Source organism: Orbicella franksi, chromosome 14 (genome assembly GCF_964199315.1).
Source record: "Orbicella franksi chromosome 14, jaOrbFran1.1, whole genome shotgun sequence".
NCBI classification, from domain to species: Eukaryota; Metazoa; Cnidaria; class Anthozoa; order Scleractinia; family Merulinidae; genus Orbicella; species Orbicella franksi.
The window spans coordinates 9,301,554-9,325,562 of NC_138158.1; the positions used below are offsets into that span (position 1 = coordinate 9,301,554).

Sequence of the window (24,009 nt, forward strand, 5' to 3'; positions counted from 1 at the left end):
GCGTTGTCCTCAGAAAATAATTCAGGTCGGGTGTTACGGTAGAAAAAGAAATTTAGTCGCAGATTTAGTTCAACAAGATTATTCAAAAGGCAATTGATATAATTAGCAAACCATGTTAGTTTTCTTTTAGAAAACTGTTTGGATACAATCGCTTTGAATTTTTTTAAAACAACGCTTTTTCGTATTTGTCACGAAACAACGGCTAAGTCGGCGTTAAATGACTCAAATATATTTTACATTACAAAGTCATCAAAAGGGTTTATCTCCAAAACAAAGCTTATCGACAAAGTCTGGCGAAAGATTAAGTAACCTATTCTTCGATGGATTAAGTCTTCTTTACGAGGTTCAAAATGGTTTCAACTAGCATCAGCCTCAAAGGCAATTCATCATTTTCTTCAAAGGAAAAAACACAACAGAATAAACCATAAAATACGAACAAAGATGATTAAGACTTCAGAGGATTCTAAAAATTCTAGCGATCCTCTGGGCTACACCTTTAGTTTTATAGCGGATATCATTAAAGTATGTATAGAAAATTGGAATTTCTAGCGTTATAGGTTAAATTTAGAATATTTCTGTTATGTCAAATTGATTTTTTTAATTGCCCAGAATTCAAAGCTATAGGCCCGCGCGCCAATGCTTCAGTTAAGTGTGATTGGTGAAAACCAAAATTCAATGTTTAGCAATGGCACAATTTTGGCACTTAAAAATAAAACAAAAACAATTGCCTTCTTTTGCCTTAAAAGATGTTTTACTTTCGCCCACCGAGTGTCTACGTAAGCAAAACTCAAATCACACTTGGACAAAGAGAATCAGATTGTGTTTCATAATCATATCAATGATTTCATCATTTAAGTATCTGACTTAAACGGAAGGAATATATTATCATGTGGGTTTACATTTTACTAAATGAATTTGGCAGTTCGCCACAAACCACAAAAGAGTTTGGGTAATCTAAATCCATGTCGCGTCCAATGGTGTAGTACGCGTTCATTCTCAAACTGACCCGGTAAATTTTGAGTTTTTCATCTCAAATGAGTGAGAAAAAGGCCGAAGAGGTGGTCGAACCTCTTAAACCACCAAAAGATGGCGACATTCCGCTAATAGTGGGAGAGAAACCAGCGCTGGAAAAGCGACACAGTGAGGCAGTCAACGGTGAGCATAGCAGGTCATTTAGCGAACAAGTGAAACATTTTGAGCGAAAGATTCGCGCGTATAACAAAGCGAAGGACAAGGTTAACGAAGGAGAAGCTCTGAGCAATTTGGGAATATTATATTACAAAGCATCAAAGTTTGCCGAGGCGAGAAGCTGCCATGAAAGGCATCTTAACTTGGCCAAGGCAGTCCAAAATAAACGCGCTGAAAAGAGAGCGTATTGCAACTTAGGTTGCACATATCGACGTATTGGAGATTTAGACAAAGCTGTCGAGTGTTACGAGGAAGGACTCAGACTTGTAAAGGAACTGCAAGACAAGGTCGGAGAAGCGAAACTCTTAAACAACCTCGGAAATATTCTCGAGCAGAGAAGTGACTTTGACCAAGCAGTTTATTGTCATCAGAGACGACTTCATGTTGCTAAAGAGTTAAAAGATTTGGACGGCGAAAGCAAGGCTTGCGCTAGCTTAGGAAATATTTACCATTTGCAGGGGAATATCCGAGAAAGTATCAACTACTATGAAAAATTGGTGGCGTGTCTGAAATATAAACTAGGTAAGTTCAAAAATACGTGAGGTTTATCCGAAAAGATTTAACGCAACATTTATGCAAATAATATAGCTTTGTATATAGTTGAATCGCATTGCCTTGACAGGTAGTCGGGAGCAATTAATATTTAATGTCTGTTATGCAGTAAAGATACTTACAGCGTATTGAACTCTAAATAAACTGAAATTCCCTACAGAGAACATTAAGAGAGTACGCTAAAACGTGGTGAAATCATGTACAATTTTAACAAACAAAACGAAACAAAACATTTATGCATTTCAAGGAAAAAAGTTCGTCCTAGAATCTAGTTTTGTGTGTCGTCTCTAATTTGCATTCAGACGCGCATTTGACGTTTGTATCTTGACGTTTTTTATTCTTACGTTAATCGGTACAACGTACATTAAGTCATCGCACACTTCTCTTTGTCACGATTTTTTTAAGAGAATAAACATTTACAAGAAAGTTGAGGCCGGAAAAGACTTAAATCTTAAGAAAATCATACCTTTGCAAAAATCTTTATTTTATTTTCCCTGCTTGTGGAAATGAAAGATATAGTACATGTCGTAACGTTCACCTATATGCAGAATGAATGTGTTTGAGATCAGCACAGCAAAACCTGTATGAAGCGGAAACAGATAATGTGCGACACCCTTTTCGAAGTGAACTCCGATCTTAAAGTTCCAAAATTTTTTCCCCATATTTTGTGTAAAACAGACCCCTTGAAAGCTTATTAAGAAGACTTCTTCCACTACACGGATACTGTGAGGTTGCCATGGGTATCCGGTTAAAACAGGTTCTCTGTACCTTACTTCAAAACCACCTCATATCTATTTTCAAGAAAATTTTGAAGAACATTTTTGAGCAAATAATGTAAATATTAAGACGTCTCGGTAGCTTCAGCTAAAAATATCGACGTTCTTTTACGAAGAAGTTCAAAGTTTTATTTTTACTGTAGTTTCATTCATTGGGGGATACATACATGGACTTTTGACAAAACATTAAAAATTGCCGGAATACGTTCAAACGTCTGAACGCCAAATGTTGCACGCTCGAAACTAAGGCACAAGGGTAATTTGTTCATTCCGAATCGTTCTTAGTCAGAAGATGCACATGTGCTAACTGAGGATCTGCCTTGAAGTGTCATTTTTAATTGGTAGTGCAAGGAAATAAGAACAGCGGGAACAGAATAGCTTAGATTTAGCCGGCTACGCCATTCTATTAGTCCTTTTAATACAAACCTGCTTGCCGCCTATGTAGCAAGAACCTAGAATTTTCAATTCTTCGTAATATTTGAGCCCTCTTTCTATGTCCAAAGTTTTATGCCAGCAGCTTCCATATGTAGTGATAAATAATGGAAAAGGTTTCTGGAGGGCAAACCCTTTGCAATATTCAAATCGTCATTAAATTCCAACCTTACATGACATAGGACTGAAACTTAGTATTCTGGCTAATTAAAACATGCTCTTTTCAGTTCTGTAATTTATGTAGCTGTAGCTAAAAGTTTAGAAATTATCGGTCGCGTGAACGACTGTTGCAAAAGGCCAAAGGCTTTCGAAGGGCCCATTGAATACCGAAAAACAAAATGGCGCTCTTTAAAATAACATTGCATATTGTTTTATTGCCATAGCGGTTGCTGATAGGTTTACAGCAGTTTCAAAAGTTTGTGTTGAAAAAGATATTCTTTGGAGCTCAGTTTATTTTTAATTGGAAAAATCTCGGTGAGGTGGTAGATTTAAACAATAAGCCCTGAAACATTTACCTTGTAGCGAAAAATGTCTTTTAACTGAGTTCCAATACCAATTTTTCGTTATTTTACTGTGCTCTCTTCAACAGCAATGCAAGAAAAGAAAACCAAGAGCGAAGAGAGTTCCGAGAGCAGTTCTCCCCCCGGGAGCTCATCAAATAAAACCAGAGACGACTCCAGTAAACTACAGGTGAAAAGGGGGGAGGATCGCGAGGAGCGAGGCAGTAACAGCAGAAGATCGAGCAGTGGTGGCAGAAGTGGGGGAAGTGGAGGCAAAGCATCGTCAGTTCACTGGAAAGGAGATAATTCTGGAATATAAAAAAACATGGGATACTCAGGACAGTATTTAAAGGAGTCCTCAATATATTTTGAGTTATTTTGGCCTCGTACCAAATGTCCTTAAACTTTAAATAGATCGAAACTGAAAATAATAGTTTACGAAGACATAAAAACACCAAAGAGATAGGAACAAGGATGGCAAAGGATGGAGAAGATTAACACGGATTACAAACGAACAACTTTAAAAATTTAGGCCATAAAACTTTTCAAGATACGCAAACGGCTGACGTAGCTCCTTTAATAGAAATTGAAAGGAGAAAACGTTTTACTTTGCCAGTGACTTTTGGCAGTTCCAAGTTTGAAAGACATTTTCCCTTAGTTCATTTGATCACGTAGTTGTGCGAAGTTCTACTGACCTGGTGACATTAGAAGCCTTATGCTCCCGTCAACTGGATTAGTCTCTTTGAGGTCTTCAACTTTAGTATAGTTGAAAGGAAGGTCGCCCAAAAAAAAAAATCGTTTAGGAAACACGGAGTGTAAGCTTAAACGAATAATTGAATTCTAATAAACAAACCTGAAAACGATAGATTAAAATGTTGCTACAAGTTACAGTTGAACTTCTAGTGATCATGAGCGAGCTTATATATGGCTGTCACAAGAGTTATTTACACTAAAAGACAAGTAGGTTATTTACACGAAGTTTAATTTGATACATATTGCTCAACGAAATAAATTCTCTTAAGATTTAACCCTCTGTAATGTGCAAAGTGCAAATACTATTTCAGAGGAATTAGACTATATATCCCAGACCGAGCTAGATCAAATTTTAAAATATCCTTGTCTCTATGACTAGTACAATTTTAAATCATCTTTACTTCAATTCCTCAAAAATAATTAGATCAGACTCCAGAAACATCTTTTCCTCTGCATCCATAGCGCCATAACTAACTTGATGCCGACTTCAGGGTAGCAAAAAAAAAAAAGGAAAAAGAAAAGGAAAAAAAAAAAAAAAGAAAAGCCATTCAGAGCACTGTGACTTGCCGCCGTTTTTGTCGGACTCTGTTAGCGTTTCGCCTTTTTTTGTGATGTTTCACTGTTTTAGCGTGTTATATTTTCAGTGAAAGAAGCAAATTTTTAACTTCGCGTCAAAAACCAAATGAAACTGAAATGACGAACTCTAGGATTGGCCACATACAGTAAATAACTCGATCGTTCGAATTGAAGTAGTGTTGATGGTGTTGTTACTTGGCAAAAAGTAAGGAATTTAAGATTCGACGACCAGGGAGTACGACCGCGCGTTTTCCTCAGAGAGGCATGGCAAGTTGGTGTGAGCACGCTCATTTTCACCAGCCTTACCGTCGTCCTTTGCGACGCTAGGTATAGAGTCAGGTTACGCAGGCTATCTACTAGCCTTCTCTACGGATAATATTTTCTTTTCTTTCAATCTTTACTTTCCTTTTAGATGAGTACTTTAGACTTGTATTCAGTTTAAGAAGCATGTGAGTCCATTTTGCTATGACCTGTTTTATTAGGCGGTCGGTTAGGTGGGGCGCAGGGCGAAAAAGGTCCAACGAAAAAACAGGGTAGATGTTAGTTTTCGCTTGCCCCTTTTTTTTGGCGCGCTGTCCCCTTTTAACTGAAAGCCTGAAACAGGCCAGTTTCGGTAAGCAGAAACTACTTTCGTTTACTAAATTTTCCAAGTCTCTAGATTGTCGCGACAAGAACTATACCTCAAATAACGTTTCGCGCCAAAAGTCCCAATTCCTTTCAGCTTATTCAGTTTCAGATATCACCGCACCAAAAATTACGACTTTAAAAAATATTGAGGTTGCAGTGAAAATTTGGACCAATGCGTAACTCAAAATTGAGGTCGTTGCCGATTTGGAATGAGAAGTTGTCAGTAGTAACTCATTAATGAAACACTACCAGAGAGTATTCTGCTATTTTTCATTTGACAGCGTGGATGAAGGTCTGAAACTCACTTGTCAGTTGAAATTTGGACAGTCCTCATTGAGTCCTTCGATAACAGCAACATAACTTGGTGGTATAAACATCGTGGTTTTAACATAGCTAGAAAAACGACGAAAATACAACGAAGACTTTACAAACGCTATTTTATTATCGATTATTTTTGCGCAAGTCGCATCATATTTTGTCAACGTTATTAGCTTATTAACATTCCTAAAATCTCAAATTTATTCAATGACTTCTTCAAAGTCAGTCTTATTTGCTGCTTGTTAAAGATTATCACAAATTTCTGTCGAGTTCTCTATATTACTTTTCTGGTCGTTCGACCAATCAGAATTCAGGTTAGTAGATACTGCAACATTACGATAAAAATGTGCACACATGGTTCTTAGGTTTTCTCTCCAAGAGGCTTAAAAAGCCAAAAAAGTTTTCGGAAAGTTGCTATAGCAACATTATGATAGGTAACACAGATAGTATATTTATTGGAATACAATACTGTCTGGAAAGTATCTTTTTAACATCAGCAGCCTACAAAATTACATAATCTATATAAAATATACAAATTCCTAATGATAACTTTCCACTACTACAATAATTTCATTCAAATTCTGCGGATTTATCTACAATTTATTGTTCTAAATAGCTACCAAACAGAAACATAACGGCCTGTAGCTTTTTAACTAAATAAAAGTTGAGTGTTTATAGCAATTTTCAAACCTTCGGGAACGGAAAAATTTGATAGTCGGTTCAACGACGGCAGCCGACGACAAATTGATTGAGGCGGATGGTTACGAACGCACTTCACGTAAAATGTCGTGAGACACTCGGATATTCTCGGTTACAAGCGTCTACATCATAATTGCCACCGGTTAGTGCGGTTTGCACTTTTACGTTGACGAAACTAAGAATACAAAATCTGTGATATGTATGATATGTATGAATACATATCATATATAGTGATGTCAAATTAAATTCTTCAAAATGAAAGGCTGCTCTTCCACGAAAACAGGCCACCAAATACTACTAAAAGTAAGCCTGAAAATAAGAAAAATTTACAACCAGAAAGGCTGCATTAAATAACAAAACTATAATCGTACTATTTTTAAAGGAGAAACGAGACATCTTGAAATGTGAAGCCTAAGATTTTCCGAGCCTGTTTGAACAAATCCAAAATGGCGTCTGCTCACGCCGGTGGCGACCAGGGCGGGATTTTTCTTTCACAAGGACATGCACACTCACGTCATGACATTTTTCTCAAATTTACAGACAATAATTTTCTATCATTCCGAACGCATAAATCTATATATAAAGAAAGTCAACTTCCAGGAGCAACTTTGTTCAATTTTGATAGACATTACAAAATTGAGTTTTTCACGCTAAGAGTTTATCCTTTTACAGTCGTTCAAGGTTAGAACCACCTTGAACAGCTTAATAAACAGTATCACATGAAAGTACTGCTCAATAGCTTTCATTTGAATGGTCACACACTAGGGTTTACCAAGGTTTGCTTATTCAAATTAAAACCACATTAACTGACTTAAGGACTGACCCTGGGAGACAAAGGGGAAACTTAAGTCAGCAATGTTGCTAGCCGCCTACGCGGCGAAATTCCGACCACTATAACAACTGTATTGAAGCCATTTGTTATATTGTCACCAAAAGCTGATACGAAATTAGTGTGCTCTAATTATCAAATTGATTAGGACAGCAGAACTAGCGCTATAATCTATCAAAATCAATTGTCTACGAAAACACTGGGAATATCTAGTAGATCACAGCTCATAGCCGAGAAAATACGGTCAATACTAACCCATGAGTGGTGAAATAGCGAGAATATCTGCCGTTTCTTTTGACAGGCCAACGGGAAAGATTTACAAAGGCAGGTTTAGCTGGTTATCCGAAAAGAAACAGATCTAATTAGAATGCTTGATAAATCGAGAGTGGGTTATGCCAAAACAGTGAGATTGCTAGCTCTCGGTTTCTAGAGGCCGATAGAAACATCGTCGTCTATTTATGTGGTTCCAGAAAAAGGTATCCATACTCACCACAAGGAGGGTTATTTGAAATTCCAAGCAGTAGGGGGACTCAAAAGACATTTTTTTGTGTGCGTGGAAAGTATGAATCAAAACTGGAATTTCTAGAGTGACGGCGCGCCCGGGTGGGGGGGGGGGAGGGGGGGATAGGGGGGTGTCAAACGAAAGAACCCTCCACGGGAGGGGTGTTGATATTTCTGGAATGTTTCAATTCGCCCATGGCATATCTACTTGAAAAAGCGAACAGATACACAAAAAGCATGGATTCAGTGGGATCCTCTACAAAAGGTACTGCTGGACCTTGAATTCTTCTTCTTCCTTCAAATCGATCAAAGCATCGGCAAGTTCCTGAGCCAGAAGTTTAAATGTCGGCCTGTCTTCCTCTCTGTCAGAGAAAAGAAAAATCTCCAGTCACTACAAATACATTGGACAGAGCCGCCAACCCTTTTAAGGCCTACATACTCTTAATCCCAGTGCCGGAAACTTTTCAGACTTCGCTCAAGCCAATATGTTGACGCACCTCTACAGAGATCTAATTGGTTATTAGCCGGTTTTTTAACTTTTGAAAGTAACGACTGATTAGAGACACAACGTAAATCTCTAAAGCAAAAAATCTCTCTAAAGCAAGGGTCCCAGCACAGAACCCTGTGGTACCCCGTAGGGTAACTTCTTCTTTGACGATTCAATCAAATATAGCCAGCGTATTGAAGTATCACTCTGATTTCAATTCCAGCCGGACTACTTAGACGTAAAACTGTTTCGCTGTTTTATGTTGCCTGAATAAACCTCGCGGCACATTGTTCACCACATAAAGCGGTGTTTTATTTACCATTTTGCAAAATATAATTCTTGACTATGCCAAGCAACCGTGTTTAAACATCTGTCTAAATATACACTTACATAAACCTGATGCAAATATAATGAAATATAAGCTTAAGCTAAGTCATTTTACATTGCTGTAAATCAAAAGTCAGAATACTCGGCTAATCGGCCGTGTGACAGAAATACTTTTCAACAATCAAAATACCGCACAAAGAAGAAAGTAAATTACTTCCGAACTTTAAGATTCAAGAGACTGACCCACTGGTTTCACTTCGATTCCGTACATGATGTTTTACATGTGCTAGCCGGCAAAAAGTTTGAGCTCCATTCGACTGCCGAATTTCTTTGTGAACGAAAGTCTTCTATATTTTGGAGGCGGCAGAAATAATGTAGCATTCTTCATCGGCAAAATGCCACACCAAACCCCGGTAAAGCGGGTAGTTTTTAGCGACTGCTCGAGGTTTCGAAACCCACAAAGCTTGCCACAGCAACAATCAGAACCCTCTACCACCCCTCCCGCCCAGCAGACACTTTTACCGCCCAGATTCTGGGTGGTCACGTGTCCAGCCGCAACCAGGGGCTTTCTTCCAACGACCAAGGAAGGCAGAGAAGAGAGAGCCTGGGAACGAGGTTGGTCCGTCTGTCCGTTCGCTCGCTCGTTAGCTCTCTCGTTCGCCCTCTCCCGCAGTCTGTGCTCGAAATAACACTGGCATCTAGCGCGAAGTTACGACTAAAAAAGTGGGAATTCAGCTTAGGTTTTTGTAGCAATATTTGATTCAAAGACTCACAGTATGTTCGATAGGGAGAAAGAGGACCAAAACAAAAATAAATAAGAGGAAAGAAACGAAAAAAACGCTTTCTTGCCAAAGGGTAGTCGAGTAGGGCTGAGAATGTTCCAGCTTGAAACTACATTTACACTGTACATCAATCTAGATGTCTTGATCATAGTCTTATGTGAATGACTGAAAGAATGAATGTCAAGTGTCAATAGTATTTAGCTGAAAAAACCTACCTGGGGACACTAGTAAATAAATAAGTAAATGAAACATACGAACTTAGTAAGATAACAAAGCTTAAAAGATATCAAATATATTTAAAATGTAAAATGATATAAAACAAAGCCTCGAAAATATCATACAGGCGAGCGCACGTCGGCCCTAACCTGTTCTAATTGTTTTTTGTTTACCTGTATTGCCAACAACTCCTCATCACTTTGTAGATGACGGACGGTACATTCGGAGGACATTCCAGTCTGTAATTTTCCTCAATTTTCTCCAGAATTAACTGTCCGTTGAGACCCTGCGATAAGGAAAATTAACGGTACAGATATACTCCGGAAAGCACCTCGGATGTACCTCTTTTATGTACCTAAGCCGCCTTGAAAACACTTCGTAAACCCGCGAACACTCGCGAAATGTTTCTCATAAGAATTAATTTAGGGTTGTTCGAAAGCCGGTTAACGCTCACCCAGGATCAAATGTTAACTGAAGCAATAATTTTACTTCAATAAAAAAAAATATATATTTCAACTGCCTAGTTTTTGTGAAGTTTGAGATTATTCAAACTCAAAACTGAAGGACAAACCATGTAAACAGAAAACCTCACCGAAAAGTTACAAAAATGGAATCAAAATACCTGGGTTAGCTTTAATCGGGTTTTGAACAACCCGGCTCGTTTATACCAAGGAGAAAAAAGCGACCGAAAATCCAGACTTTGAACCTTATTGCTTGAATCGAACCTCTTTTCCTCGAAAGAGTAACTACAAAAGACGAAAAAGTCACACACCCGGGGACCAATACCTAGCGCGCGTGACATAGGGGCTTGTGTGACATTACCTCATAAGGTTTCTTGCCATATGACGTGGCTTCCCATAACGTGACACCGTAACTCCACACGTCACTCTTGCTGCTAAACTTCCGGTAGTAAATACACTCGGGAGCGTACCACTTTAGAGGCCACTTTCCTGCCTTGCCAGCCTGCAACGGCAAGACAAATCCAACAATTTAAAATCTTACCCACGATTTGGACAAGTTCGAACGTGATAAACCCAAAACTAATGGTCTGGTTTGATTTCGTAGCCCCACAAAACACAAGAACTTCATGTTATCACGAAGTCAGGATGGCTTAGCGATTACGAGAATTCAAATACATGTAGATTACAATGCGGACAAACGTAAAAAGGTAAACATTATATTTTCACGTTTCAACTGAATTACTTTGATCAATGATTCAAGATGATGAATTAGCGTATGACAGGTTTTGTTCATAATTTGAGGAAAACACAACCCATTTTAAACAAATCCATACTCGTAAGCCTCCGTTTCGCGAAATATTATTCGTATTTCATGTATGGTCAAACCTTTCTGCGGTGATCAGCAACCAGTTTCTCATAAATATATCCTAACATAATCAAGCATACTAGTCATGAGAATCACATGAATGATCACTTAAGGAAGCTAGGCTTGACTTGACAGGATAGCAAATTCTTCGTACAGGTTCAAAAAGAAATATAAGAAATCAAGTAAGGAGAATTTGACTTCCGACATACCTTATAGTAGTCACTTCCAGCCCCCATGGCACGTGACATTCCAAAGTCACTGATTTTGACAAAGTCCTCATTTACAACTAAGATATTTCTGGCGGCAAGATCCCTGTGTACAAACTGCATGTTTTCAAGATACTGCATTCCCTGTGCAACAGAAGTGAAAATACAGTAAATGGTTTGAACCCAAGAGTATCAGTAGTTCGTATAGTGTGATCGTCCGGGTGAGTGTAGTTCTGAAAAGAACTGTTGTTGGTGACTGACGTTTCGACAACCTGAGCGGAAGTCATCTTCAGAGCAAGTGAATAGTGTTTGTCAGTCGATGATCTTATAAGTCTGGTCCGTTGAACGTGATTGGTCAGTATAGCCATGATGGTATTGGCTGAAAGACTCGTGTCATCAGTCATTGGTGGGTTTCGATCCGTCTATTGTTAGTCAAGTAGGCCGGTTTTGGTCCGTGTATTGTTAAGTCGGTCTGTTAGAAGTCCGTTTGTCGGTTTCGTTTCTGTCGTGGATAAGTCGTTTGTAAGGCGCCGGTAGTTGTTGACATCTGTTAAGAGGCGTTTGTTCTAGGTTAGTGTGCCAGCTTTCCAGAGTCAGTCGTTGAAAATAGTTTGTACTGTAGGTTAAGCACTGAGCAGAGTCCCAGTCAATGTTGTGGTTTGTCAGTTGGTGATGTACAGCAATGTGATTGTTGGCATCACCATTTCTCGTGGCTCGTTTGTGTTCAGTCAGTCTCGTGTTAAGGTTTCTGCCAGTCTCACCAATGTAGGAAGCCTGGCAGTCGGAGCATTTGATCTTGTAAACTGCTCCCTGTCTGTCGTTAGGTTCGTCTCTGTCTTTCACGTTGGTCAGTAAGTGTCGTAACGTAGTTGTAGGTTTGTGGGCTACACGAATGTTGTAGGGCTGTAGGATCCGTGAGATGGTCTCAGAAGTGCCCTTAATGTAAGGTATAGTCACTGTAGTAACAGGCGTAGGGTTCCTGTTCGTAGCGTCAGCTTCAGTAGGTCGGTAAATGTTTCGTCTAATAAAGTCAGCGTTGTAGTTGTTTTTGTGAAAAACACGTTCAAGGTATCTGTTTTCGTCACGTAAGCTGTCCGGTGTGTCACAAACTAGTTGCGCTCGTCTCGTCAAAGTCTTTATAGTCGTGGCTTTGTGTGAAGTCGGGTTGTAGGATGATTCGTCAAGTAATCTGTCGGTATGCGTCGGTTTTCTGTAGACTGTCGTTCGTAGTTCGTTGTTGTCGCGGCTTACCAAACAGTCTAGAAAAGGAAGTTTTCCATTTTCTTCGATCTCTTTAGTAAATTGGATGTCGGCGTTCTGTTCGTTTAGGTGGTCGTGAAAATCGTCAATTTCGTCTTTGTGAACGGCGGTAAAGGTGTCGTCAACGTAGCGTAACCAAAGCGGTATCGTTTGTCGGCAAGTTGCAAGGGCGCGTTCCTCCACGTGTTGCATCACAATTTCTGCGACAACAACAGAAACAGGAGACCCCATTGCTGTTCCATGCAACTGTTTGTAGTGTTTACCGTTGTACTGAAAGTAAGTCGAAGTAAGGCAAAGGTTCAGTAAGTCCATGATGTCTTCTGTAGGTAACGGCAGTTCAACAGTAGATTGTTGTATAGCGGTCTCGGTACACTGTAATGCCAATTGAAGTGGAATACTAGGGTGCTTACCATTTACAAAAACCATCCGGTTGGAAATTTCAGGCATAAACATGAAACAATGAAATTTGACGTTGCGGGAGAGGGAATCGCAATAAAGTATATCCACATCAGCTAGAGAGACTAAAAAGATCAGAAAAATAGCATCACCTCAAATCACAGCCCATATTTTCTGAAGCTTCCCAAATGGAATGGCGCGAACCATTTGATTTTCCAACTGGAATTTCCGGTTTTCCCATGTAAATGGTAAGTACCCCTAGTGAACAGTGATTTCACATCAAAAGACACAAGTTTGTAGTCGTCAGGTATCTGTACTGTCTTAATAGCGTCAATAAAGTTCTCCGTAGATTGTAGTTTGCGTCTTGATTTGTCAGTAAGGGGTTGCAGTATGGTCGTCAAGTACTTAGATAGTTGATACGTAGGGGACCCACAGAATGACACTATAGGTCGCATCGGTATACCAGGTTTGTGCAGTTTCGGTAGTCCGTAAAGTTTCGGTGGTTGAGGTACTGAGCACCTCAGTCGATAGTAGCGTTGAGTGTCAATAGCGTCAGTCTTTTTAAGCGTAAGTATTTTGCTGTTAAGTTTACGTTGAAGTGCTGGCGTCGGGTCACGTTTAAGTTCTTCGTAAGTTTGTTTGTCGTTAACAAGTGCGTCCATTTTGTCAAAGTATTCAGTCTTGTCCATAACAACAGTGACACGTCCTTTGTCGGCTGGTAGTATGACAATGTTGTTGTCGTTTTTCAGTCGTTTCAGTGCTTGCTGTTTGTCTTTTGTCAAGTTATTGTCAGGTATAGAGGCTGATTGTACCGTGGAAACAATTCTGCTTCTGATGTTATCCTTGGCAGATTCTGATAAGTCTCGCTGACGAGACAGAACAGCCTCAACACTAGATACAATAGACTCGGTCGGTATCCGTTTAGGCGTCACTGAGTGTTTTAGTCCGTAGGACAGTACGTGAGTCTCGGTTTTGTCTAAGGGACGGGAAGAAATATTCCTGACCCAGTTGTCGTCAGTTTTCGGTCGTTTTCTGTCTTTATTGCGTTGAAGTGTTGTCAGTTTTCGTTCTTGTTCAGTACGAACGCGGTCTGTGGTTTTGTCGGCTCGCCTGTCGGCGATTGTCATAACAGTGTCAAGTAAGTTAGTCGGTAACAGTTGTTTAAGTTTGTCAAGTTGTTGTTGTAGTCTATTGTTGCAGTAGTTGAGTCTTCTGTGACAGTCGTTTATCCGTGCTTTGACCGGACGTCTGCAGGTGGATTTGACGATCTGGATGGCCTCTTGTGTGTTCAACGGAGACTTAAGTTTAAGTCCGGCCGGAACGAGACCCTGGTCTTTGCAGCGGTGGTTGAACCAAAGTTGTTGGCGTATTCGTCTGACAGTACTTACCGAAGTGATGTAGTTGTTCGCAAGTCGTTCGCTTTGTCGTCCAAGTGAACGTAACACAGTAAAAGTCACCAACAACAGTTCTTTTCAGAACTACACTCACCCGGACGATCACACTATACGAACTAGAAGTGAAAATATCAGCTAAAATAGAATTCTTCGAAGGCAGCCACTCTTTTCGGCCAAGTTCAGATAAGGTCGCTTACAAGACGATTCACTTAAATTCAGACTGATACCGTGTATTGAAACGATATTCGGTCACTGAAGAGATACGTTCTTTACCTCGGCAACTTGCAACATAATGATAAAAATCTTGAACATTGGTAGAGACCTGCAAAAGGAAAAAAAGACGAAGAAGAATCAGCGAACAGATTAGGTATATCTGGGTCACTGATCAAGCTTGCTCAAGCAAAATGGGTGGATATTGGCCAAGTTCTGTTTTTGTGTGTTTAGGGACCAAGACGGAGTCGAGGTCCATAAACACGTAATTGCAAAAAAATTATAAAGAAATTCTATGGAAAAGGAACACTATTTTCTTGCGGGACACAGCGGGTGATCCCGAACGGGCAAGATAGCGCCATCTTGCTCACTTGGGTAGCCAATCACAGCATAGAAATCCGTTCATCTTGGCCGCAGACGGAGCTAGCCATATTATAAATCGGAAAATTGACTGAATCTATCATGCCATACAGTGTAGTTCATTTAAAAGAGAATCAGAGTTGTTGACAGTGGAACAGAGTTGTTTGACAAGCAGATGGTGTAAAAGTTGGCACACTCTGACTGTAAGCTGTTTTGAGCAACGAAGATTAATAAAAGTTTCTGGTTATGAAAGGAAAAAACAACTCCTCGTCCCCGGCAACTATTCCACAACACTCCGCATCTCTCTCTCTTTTTTTCTCGTTCATTGAGGACACTTACACTGCGATTGAGCAAGCTTTGAACATGTTTAGAGCCCTGTACTTCAGACATGAACACATGCAGCCACCCAAATTTATACAAAGTAGTCAGATGTGTCAGCCAGGAGAGAACTATTGGAGGCTGTTTTCTTTCTTACAGCTTCTAATGAATTGGAAAACTTTGGTGGGATGACTATAACCAACATGCTAAAACCAGCGCTTGCTTGTCGCCAAACAGGACCTGTTACCTTTGAAAGTTAGGGTTTGGCACTATACATATGTGCAGTATTCAGTAGGAGGCACGGTAGCTCATGGTTAGTGCGCTTGACTCTGGATCGAGGAGTCTGGGTTCGAGCCCTGGCCGGGGACATTGTGTTGTGTTCTTGGGCAAGACACTTTACTCTCACAGTCACGAGTGCCTCTCTCCACCCAGGTGTATAAATGGGTACCAGCGAACTTAATGCTGGGGGTAACCTTGTGACGGACTAGCATCCCATCCAGGGGGAATTGGGATACTGGGATAAGCTCTGGCCTGGTGGGCCCCTTATACATGTAAAATACTTAAACGCATTGTAAGAGCTTACTTGTGTTTCTTGAGGTATTTGTGGAGAGGCCCTTCTGGAGCAAGTTCCATCACTAACATCACAACGGGATCTTGGCAAATTCCTATTACAGAAATTTAATCCAAAAATCATTAGTTGTATACATGTACATGTATATTTAATAAAACCTTGCCATGTCCCTCTTTGTCAATCTGTCCAGCACTGAACCCAGGTCTTCCTGCACATCTAATTTTTTAGATGCTGCACAAGTGACCTTTCTCTCGTCTCTCACTCCACATTTCGCACAAAAGCGTTCAGACCTTTAGTCCAATTCTGGTCCTCTCTCTGTCACGCAATGTTATGCTCTCACGCAACACTATGTTCTCCTGGACCAGAACTGGACTTTCATACCTTTCCATACCCAGATAACCCAACTGTTTAGGTTCCAAGTCCATTTATTTTAAGTATATGTTTCTACGGTGCTGTATTCGTTTACATGTACACAATCAACAACACAACATTACCACATTGAGAGTACATGTACATCATGTATGTCACTGAGTATCACTTCAGAATAAGTACAAAAAGAATATACAATGCATAGCAGCATTGTCGTACATGTACCTATTATCCTGACAATATTGGGATGGTCCAACTTCATCATAACTTCAGCTTCATGGAAAATTTCAGACTGGAAAAACAAAGAAAACAAACAAAGAAAACAAGAGCTGATTCTCAAATATATAAATGCATAATGCCTCAATTGTATTAACAAAGAAATATATGAATATATTAACCATGTTTTAAAATAAAATCACTACAAATAAAATTCCCTGTTACAGATGCATGCACAGATGCAAGCACATATTTGTAGTAACTTTAACCCTATTCTGTTAAATGAAATGTTGGATGTTTATATAGTGGCTACAACTAGCTAGTTTTCAGGCATGCCACTTCAACTGAGAGAAACAAATATTGCAAATACCGGTAAACATAACAGGCTTAAAAATCCCAACTGGCAGGAGGCAGACCAGTTGGCTATTTACAAGCGTGACCAAGGAGTTGAACTGGTGGTCAGGGTGGGACTTGAACCTGCGACCTTTGGATTTCAAGTTCAGTGACCTAACCACTCAGCCACACTGCCTGCAAATGACTGATGTAATACCTTTGCCACAGCCTACTGTTGACATGTACCTTTGGATTATTCATTTCTTCAGATTTAAGTTTCTTGACAGCTACTGGAATCTTTTCCCCATTCCCCTTGGTGTATTCTCCCTTGAGAACAGAACCAAAGTTGCCATGACCTGTACAAGAAAAACAAAATCCAAAAACTTTGTTCAATTCCAACTGAATAAAAGGTAGAAAAGCATTTATAATCAGATGATCAAAAATGGGGATAATTTTTTTAAAAAGAATCTTACATGTATTTTTGGCCATCATTGGTGACCTCCCTGCGAGAATTACACTTCATTAATTAAAATTACGCCTAGTTTCTTCTGTGATCTACACTGTATGTGTTACTGTGACTACTGGAGATATCATATCCTTTTGATCAACACTTCCACACAAACTGCTGACCTCGAGGGTGGGAGACATGAGTGGTATGGAAAGGTCAAGGGGATACTAGTTCCTCATTTTTGTTGTGAAAAATGCACTGCCTGAAGAACTTGGAAGACCTGCTTAAACAAATCATATTTTCATAATTTTTAATCTTTTCCCTCACCTTCCACGACATTTTTATGCAGAAAGTACTTAAAATTATTACCCTCAGTGTTTAAAACATACCCAGTTCTTGTTCCAGTTTCAAATTTTCACTTCTCAGTTTTCGGGTTTGAACATCTTTGAACTGATTGAAGTAAAAAGAGCTTTTCTTCATTTTGACGCTGTCATAAATGGACTCGAATGTTGCACCCCTGGAAGCACTTGTACCTGATGAAGAACCATTAGTCAAAGTCATATTTTTACAGAAAGAAATTGCAAAACAGTGAAGATTCTTAACATGCGCCAGGACATTACACAGCTTTCACGATAAAAACATACTGTGAATGAAAGAATGTAATGTTGTCTCTCAAAATGGGAGACTTGGTAGCCTTGCAGACCATATAGGTACTGATTGTCAGTTATGAATTTGTAAATGTACACTGTATGTGTAGTTAGGGTGGGTTTCAACTGAGTGTATTCGTGTTTCAGTTGGTTTTGTACTTAATATATGGTTTCAGATTGGAATAAAACACTTGAATGTGCTACTTCTTCAACCAATCAGAGGTCCCCATAGTTTTTATTAATATTAATTTACCTTTTGTTTAGTTTTTTCCTTCAATTTGCCAGACCAGCCACCCAACTACATAGACTTGCCACAAGTTGACCTCATGAATTTCAGGGTAGAATATGTTAGGCCACAAAGCGGCCGTCTTTAAGGTCGCAAAGTGGCCGAGCGAGCAACGAAGTCACAAGAGGTTGACTTGTCTCCCTTGAAGGGTTTTCGTTTGCGTTTTGTGCCAAAAATGAGGAGTGGCGTGACTTGCAACTGGTGTCTCAGATTACATTTGGAAGTCGTTAGCTTGAATGGCAGAAAGTATCAGTTCCACTCCGACCAAAATAATCGAACGTGTGTGCGTTTCTCCTACGTTGAAAGAGCAAATTTGTTTACTCTGTACTAAAGTGATTACGAACAAAGATTTTAAATGAAAATTGAGGATATCCAGTGGCCAAAAAAAGACCAAATCTTGTTTGAATTTTGAATTGAATTGTGCTGAAATTGCACAGACAAAAACAAAACCACAAACCACTACTGAATTCCACTACTGCAGCTGAAGTTAAATAAACTTGACCTAGTTTAAAATTAGAGATAAATGAAAACAAGGCAACACTCATTATTTAGCTATACAACGACTTTCGTCGATGAAGACGCATTTTAAATGCTTTTCAGTCAAAGAAAAATGTGCTGATATTTGTTGAGAATCACCTACAGTTGTCTCCTACATAGGAAGCTGGAATTCCACAGGAATTTAGGTTAGGGACCTGATCTTTCATCAGGGAAATAAGTGGAACCACCACCAAGATGATGGAGTTGCTATTCGCTTGATCTCCATTCAAACAATCAAACGCATACGGAGCTAGCTCGAAAGTCAAACTTTTCCCAGCTCCGGTTGGAGACATGCTTCCACTGTTTTCTTCTGGTAGTCACGCAATACATGATATCCATTGGCCTTTGAAGTTTCTTTAGCTTTCGCAATCGACCCCATATTGAAGTTAACCACAAGTCATGTTTCATTGCGCAAAGTTTGACAATTTGGTCCCCAAGGGATATCCAGGGGACCTCTGACTGGTTGAAGCGCAGCGACCCGTTTTTCGGTCGCTAACATTGGCGGCAATCAAGCAGGAAAAGTCCTTCGTCCGGCGGGTACTGAATAAACAAGACGAAGGACTTTTCAGAAAGTCTACCAACTACAGTGTACATTGTAGATGAGCTTCTTTAAATAGTTATTCTGGGGAAATTTAACTGCTATAATAGGTCTTGTATACCTATAATTTATTTACTTTCTTATTTTTTGTAACCACATGTACAGTAACATGTGTTGCTGTTGTTGCTATAGTTGCCATATTTACAATACAATACAGTATGTAACATATTCACAATGAACATCAAATGGAAGCTGAGGATTCATAGCAAGTAGGACTCGAAAAAAAAAAAAGTGGATTCCAGCTTGCTCTTGGGACAAGTAGCTCTCGAATTTCACTTGCCCTGGACAAGTCTTCCTTTCTCCTTTCAATGACTTAGTTGGCAAATGACTAATTGCCTGATCCCTTGCCCATTGGGCAAGCTAAGCGGGAGTGAAAATTTACTTACAAGTCCAGAAGGTAAACCCTTGCCCTGGACAACCGGATGGCACTCTTTACTAGCCATGAGCAAGATAATCAACTTTCATCTACCTGTTGCTGAATGTCCACCCGTGGCGCCAGCAGTCGCAGGAGTTGGGCTTGGCAGTGGGGGCGGACCCCTCCCTGGACTGACAGGTGAGTGTGGGATGGGTCTTGGAGGTAGGCGTGGGGGGCCTGACATTCTGTTTGAAGCTGTAGAAGAAAAACCAGGAATTGGTGGAGGTGGATTTCTTGGTGGAGAACTGGGAACTAGCAAGAAATGAATAACCACATGTATTATTACAGTAAGTTACTGCAGCAGCTACTAGCTGACATAAAACATAATAAACCTGCTGGAAAAAGAAATTGAATGGGAGAAAATGAAATGGGATTAAGATATCAAGACTGTGAAAACATTGTTACTATTGTAAATTGATTTTTTTTTGGGGGGGGGGGAAGGGGGTGGAGATGGGCATTACTGGAATTGTCTGATGTATAACAGTGCATTCTGAAATAAGGCCATTCAAGTTTATTGGTACTCTAACTTGGTATTGCACTGGAAAGTTAACACTTAAACAGTCATGTACACTGTGCAAGTCATGTAGATTACAATGGAGGCCACACAGGGGGATATCATTAAAAAGAGATTAATTAATAATGCCATTTGCATTTGAAAGGACTTCCTGAATCAGCCTCTGCCAGTTGCAAGCTAGTTCCATTCCAATACAAAGAATATGGAAATGGTCTTTTCACACACTTTATACCAAGTTGCACCTACCTCCATGTAGTATGTCTGGAACACTGGCAGTGGCGGCCCCTTGCAGGAATGGGTTTGAGGCAAATGGATTGGTCTCATTAAATGACCTACTTGGTGGTCTATTTGTAGCAGCAGTTCTTAAATCTTGATCAACAACACTGCGAGGGCGAGTTCCAACAGATGTCCTTCTCAGCTTTCCTTCAAACAATTCAACATTACATGGGTCTCGCAGCTTACATAGGAGGCCATCCTCTCTCTGGGTATAATGGTCAACAGCCAACATCAGGTTGTCAAACTTAGGACCAGATTTGATTGACAACCTTTGATTATGGTCGACATCAAACAAATAGTGAACCACAGAGCCTTCATGGCAGAGACCAAGTACAAAGCCAGGGTCTTTTTCACGTATAAGGAACATTCCATTCTGACAACCTAACACGTTAAGCCTCCTTTCAGCTTCTTCACGTGAAATTCCTGTGTGAAACCAGACTTGATTCTTGTGCAGAACAGAGCCTATAGCACTCTCCAGCTTGGCTCTCATTAGAGTTGCTGTGCTTTCATCTCCATCCTAACATAGTATAGTAAACAATCTTGTAATACTTGGGTGTACACTTACATGTACATACATGTCTATTCCAAACTATCAGTTAATCAATCAATGAAGCAATCAATCAATCAATCAATCAATCAATCAATCAATCAGTCAGTCGGTCATTCGGTCGGTCGGTCGGTCGGTCGGTCCGTCTGTCAGTCGGTCAGTCAGCCAGCCAGCCAGCCAGTCAGTCAATACCTCTTAGTCTATTTGTCTATTAGAGTCTGAACTACATGTACCTGTACATATTATCAACCAATCAACAGGCCTTCTGATATTACGCGATGGTGCAATTTGGCACGGTCAAATCACATCCAATCGCACAATTCATGAAAAATCGTATAATTCAGGAAAAATTACACAATTTTAAACAAGATAAACCATTAGTTAATGCTTTATCTGGAAAAATATTACATCTACACATCGTTTCAAGATGATTTGCCTTTGAAAAAGCCTTGAAAACCTTCTACAAACTTCAATTTCAAAAACAACTGAACTTCAAGGCATTTCTTAGATGTCCGAGGACTTGTACTAGTTTTCATTCTCAAAGAATTGCCTATTGGTGCAATACAAACAATGCCTTCCTGTGCTTGGGCCAATCAGAAGTGCTGGTATTATCAACAACTATGTTCCAAGCGAACTGTTTATTTTGATGGCAAAAAGTTACTTCTTTTGTGGAATTCAAAACAAACTAATTCCCTCGTGGATAAATTTAATGGGGCTAAATGTAATTCAGGCAAAGTTTGAGTCAAGCCAATGCTGGTAAGCGGTCTCTCAGGGCGATCAGATATGCTCAGTGGGGTCTCATATGGGGTTTTTCAGGGCTTAGTATACATGTATGTGTTTTGCTTGCCAGCTGTGTGAGAACACGCAGTTTGCCATTCTTGGCTGTTGAGTGCTTTTGCTCCCTCACCTCCCTCCCTTTCGCTTGTGACAGTAAGTAAATGCGGTGGTAAGTATCTCCACTGACTCTGTCAGTGTGATGGTGCCTAGTGGTTACTGCTCTCAGGGTTGCCATGGATACCTGCATGCTTTACTCGAGGCTCATATATCGGCTCCACCACCCCTAAGGCACCTTTCCCAAGCTCATCAATTGGCGATGAGTTTAACAAGTAGTGAAAAAGCCTGCCGTTTCTTCCACTGAAAATACAAAATAACACCTTCTTGCAAATTTTAACTGAGAAAAATAGAGCAAAAAAATACTCCTTTCATGTGAATGTAGGATGAAGATGCAACCTACCAACCTTGTGATCGATCATCTTTGGAAGTCTGTGGTGGACAAGCACCTTGAGTCTTTTTTGTATCGCAATTTATGCATACATACATGTAGATAATTAATTTTTGTTCCTTTACATTCCATTTGTCTTTGGGGCAGCTGAAAAGTGGTTTTTGTGTTTTGAAACATACATGTAGTTAAATATGCCTAAAATAGCATAATAGCCCATTTTTATCGCATAATCCGCCACAGCAATTTTTTCGTAATTTCTGTTTTTTACTGTATCGTATTCAGAAGGCCTGAATCAACCAATTGAGCAATCAACCAAACAACCAGGTAATGAACTGATGAAATGTTCAAACTGGCTGACTTACTAATCATTCAGCCAATCAATTGATTATCAAATAAACTAACCTGTAGGCCCATAGATGTCATTGCTGCAACAGCTGCATCCTTTATGTGCTCTTGATTGGTACCAGAAAATGTTCTAGGTGGTACCCCAGGAAGACGATTACAAGGGTCGGCAAGCTTTGTCAACAGTCCATCAAGAGCATGTTGATGATGATACACAAGTTCAACTGGTCCTGGGAATTTCTTTCCATCTTCGATAGCCACCATACCATCAGCATGTCGCTGAATGTGATAATGAATAATCTTGCCATTATGACACATGGAAAGAGCGTAGCTTCCTGCTGATGCAGTGCTTTCACGCAACAGAAATAACCCATTGCTTTTTCCATTTCGTGCCAGAAGCTCTTCAGCTTCTATACGGCTTATGCGCCCGTGAAACCAATGCTGAAATAGAGGGTCAGCCATTTCTTGCATACTTTGGTGTTCTCATCTATTTTCTTTCAAGAACCTGCAATAATGAGGAACACTGCTTGTGGTTTCAGCTTTACAACATCACTCAAGTCAGGGGGCATGTTTAATTTTTACACAAATGGCAAGATGATGAAATAAATAGTGGTCTGGTTAGCTTACAAATAGTACTAAATAATTATGATTAATCACTGACTCAGCAGTAGTTAGCTCTCAGCAATTGTAAAGGTTAACCGTTACAGACAACCGTATGCCACATTGACCCTTGCCTGTGGTGCCATATTGTATTTTAAACATGCCCCAATTAATTACTTTAGGCTTCTATATGTGTGCTGTTCTGTAAAACAACTACTGTAGCTGTAGTTCCGTAAAACTTCATTTTAATGTTATAGGTTAATTGTATTTTTCAAGTGAAATTGTTTTTAACCTAGGTTTAAACGTGCTCGAACATGGGGCCACTAAAAATCTTGCCAGAAGCCTATTCTTATTTAAGTCTTATTTTTCACTAATTACCGACAGATTTAGGAATTTTAGTCATGCACATCTCTTTGTAAACAAACAATGTCAAACACATTAACAGACATTCAAACAGACACTTAACTCCGTTGTAAACAACACACATTGCATCTGGAAAGGTTTATAATTCACACGCATCACTTTCGCTTTCTTTTGCCAAAATCGCTACTGTAAAATTCAGGTTGTAAGCTACTTCCTCGTCAAACATTAAATATTCGAGATCGATCATGCAAACTGCGCTGTGTACGGCTTCATCTACATTGGAAGATTGTGATAATGCACATCTTTGTATACCGTTTTCCAAGGAGTGCAGTGACTGCAGTGGTAAGACCGAATTTTTTTATTTGTTTACAATTTTACCATCGAACGTTTGATCTAAAGCTTCGACATTTGGCTCGATAGACAAGTGAATGGGACAGAATTCAAATATTAAAGGTATTTGATTGGCATTGATCGAGAAAATATTACACTTACCTTGTAAACTTCCATATTGACAAAAAACCACGACAATTGATTAGTCAACTCCGATGGCTCACAGTTTTCTACGCGCACAAAAAAAATGGGAAATGCTGAAAAGGTATTAACTCAATGCGACCACATTCTGACTCTCACTTCCTTTCCAGGCCTGGATACAAAGCCGATATGTGACCGAAATAAGAGATCGTTTCATTGGT

The 24,009-nt window shown here is 39.7% G+C and overlaps 2 protein-coding genes across 3 annotated transcripts; one reads left to right on the plus strand and one right to left on the minus strand.

The window, feature by feature from the left end:
* Window positions 1-544: 544 nt before the first annotated feature.
* LOC145468473 (uncharacterized) lies at window positions 545-4,744 on the plus strand. Its single transcript, XM_081452222.1, has 2 exons — window positions 545-1,710; window positions 3,538-4,744. Exons 1-2 carry the CDS (start codon window positions 1,035-1,037, stop codon window positions 3,765-3,767), a joined length of 906 nt encoding a protein of 301 aa, XP_081308348.1. The 5' UTR covers window positions 545-1,034; the 3' UTR covers window positions 3,768-4,744.
* A 579-nt stretch (window positions 4,745-5,323) lies between these two features.
* Window positions 5,324-23,950, minus strand: LOC145468450 (tyrosine-protein kinase SYK-like). Of its 2 annotated transcripts, none has more exons than XM_081452179.1 (13): window positions 23,810-23,950; window positions 22,415-22,859; window positions 20,214-20,760; window positions 19,508-19,648; window positions 17,360-17,503; window positions 16,769-16,878; window positions 16,199-16,265; window positions 15,617-15,698; window positions 14,419-14,467; window positions 11,099-11,239; window positions 10,386-10,526; window positions 9,737-9,849; window positions 5,324-8,113 (listed from the first exon to the last, which is right to left on the minus strand). In XM_081452179.1, exons 2-13 carry the CDS (start codon window positions 22,823-22,825, stop codon window positions 8,008-8,010), a joined length of 2,052 nt encoding a protein of 683 aa, XP_081308305.1. In that variant the 5' UTR covers window positions 22,826-22,859; window positions 23,810-23,950; the 3' UTR covers window positions 5,324-8,007. The 2 variants fall into 2 exon arrangements, with proteins under 2 accessions (XP_081308305.1, XP_081308304.1); XM_081452178.1 differs by having other exon boundaries at window positions 19,508-19,705.
* Window positions 23,951-24,009: the final 59 nt, after the last annotated feature.

What these genes read in the sequence shown, in the direction of transcription:
- LOC145468473 (XM_081452222.1), top strand. Translation starts at nt 1,035, where the DNA reads ATGAGTGAGAAAAAGGCCGAAGAGGTGGTCGAACCTCTTAAACCACCA. An exon ending in GTGTCTGAAATATAAACTAG is followed by an intron (nt 1,711 to 3,537) that starts GTAAGTTCAAAA and finishes TCTCTTCAACAG; the next exon opens with CAATGCAAGAAAAGAAAACC.
- LOC145468450 (XM_081452178.1), bottom strand. Translation starts at nt 22,825, where the DNA reads ATGCAAGAAATGGCTGACCCTCTATTTCAGCATTGGTTTCACGGGCGC. An exon ending in GGGTGGACATTCAGCAACAG is followed by an intron (nt 17,504 to 19,507) that starts GTAGATGAAAGT and finishes GTTCTTCATCAG; the next exon opens with GTACAAGTGCTTCCAGGGGT. An exon ending in GAAACTGGAACAAGAACTGG is followed by an intron (nt 16,879 to 17,359) that starts GTATGTTTTAAA and finishes TTTCTTGTACAG; the next exon opens with GTCATGGCAACTTTGGTTCT.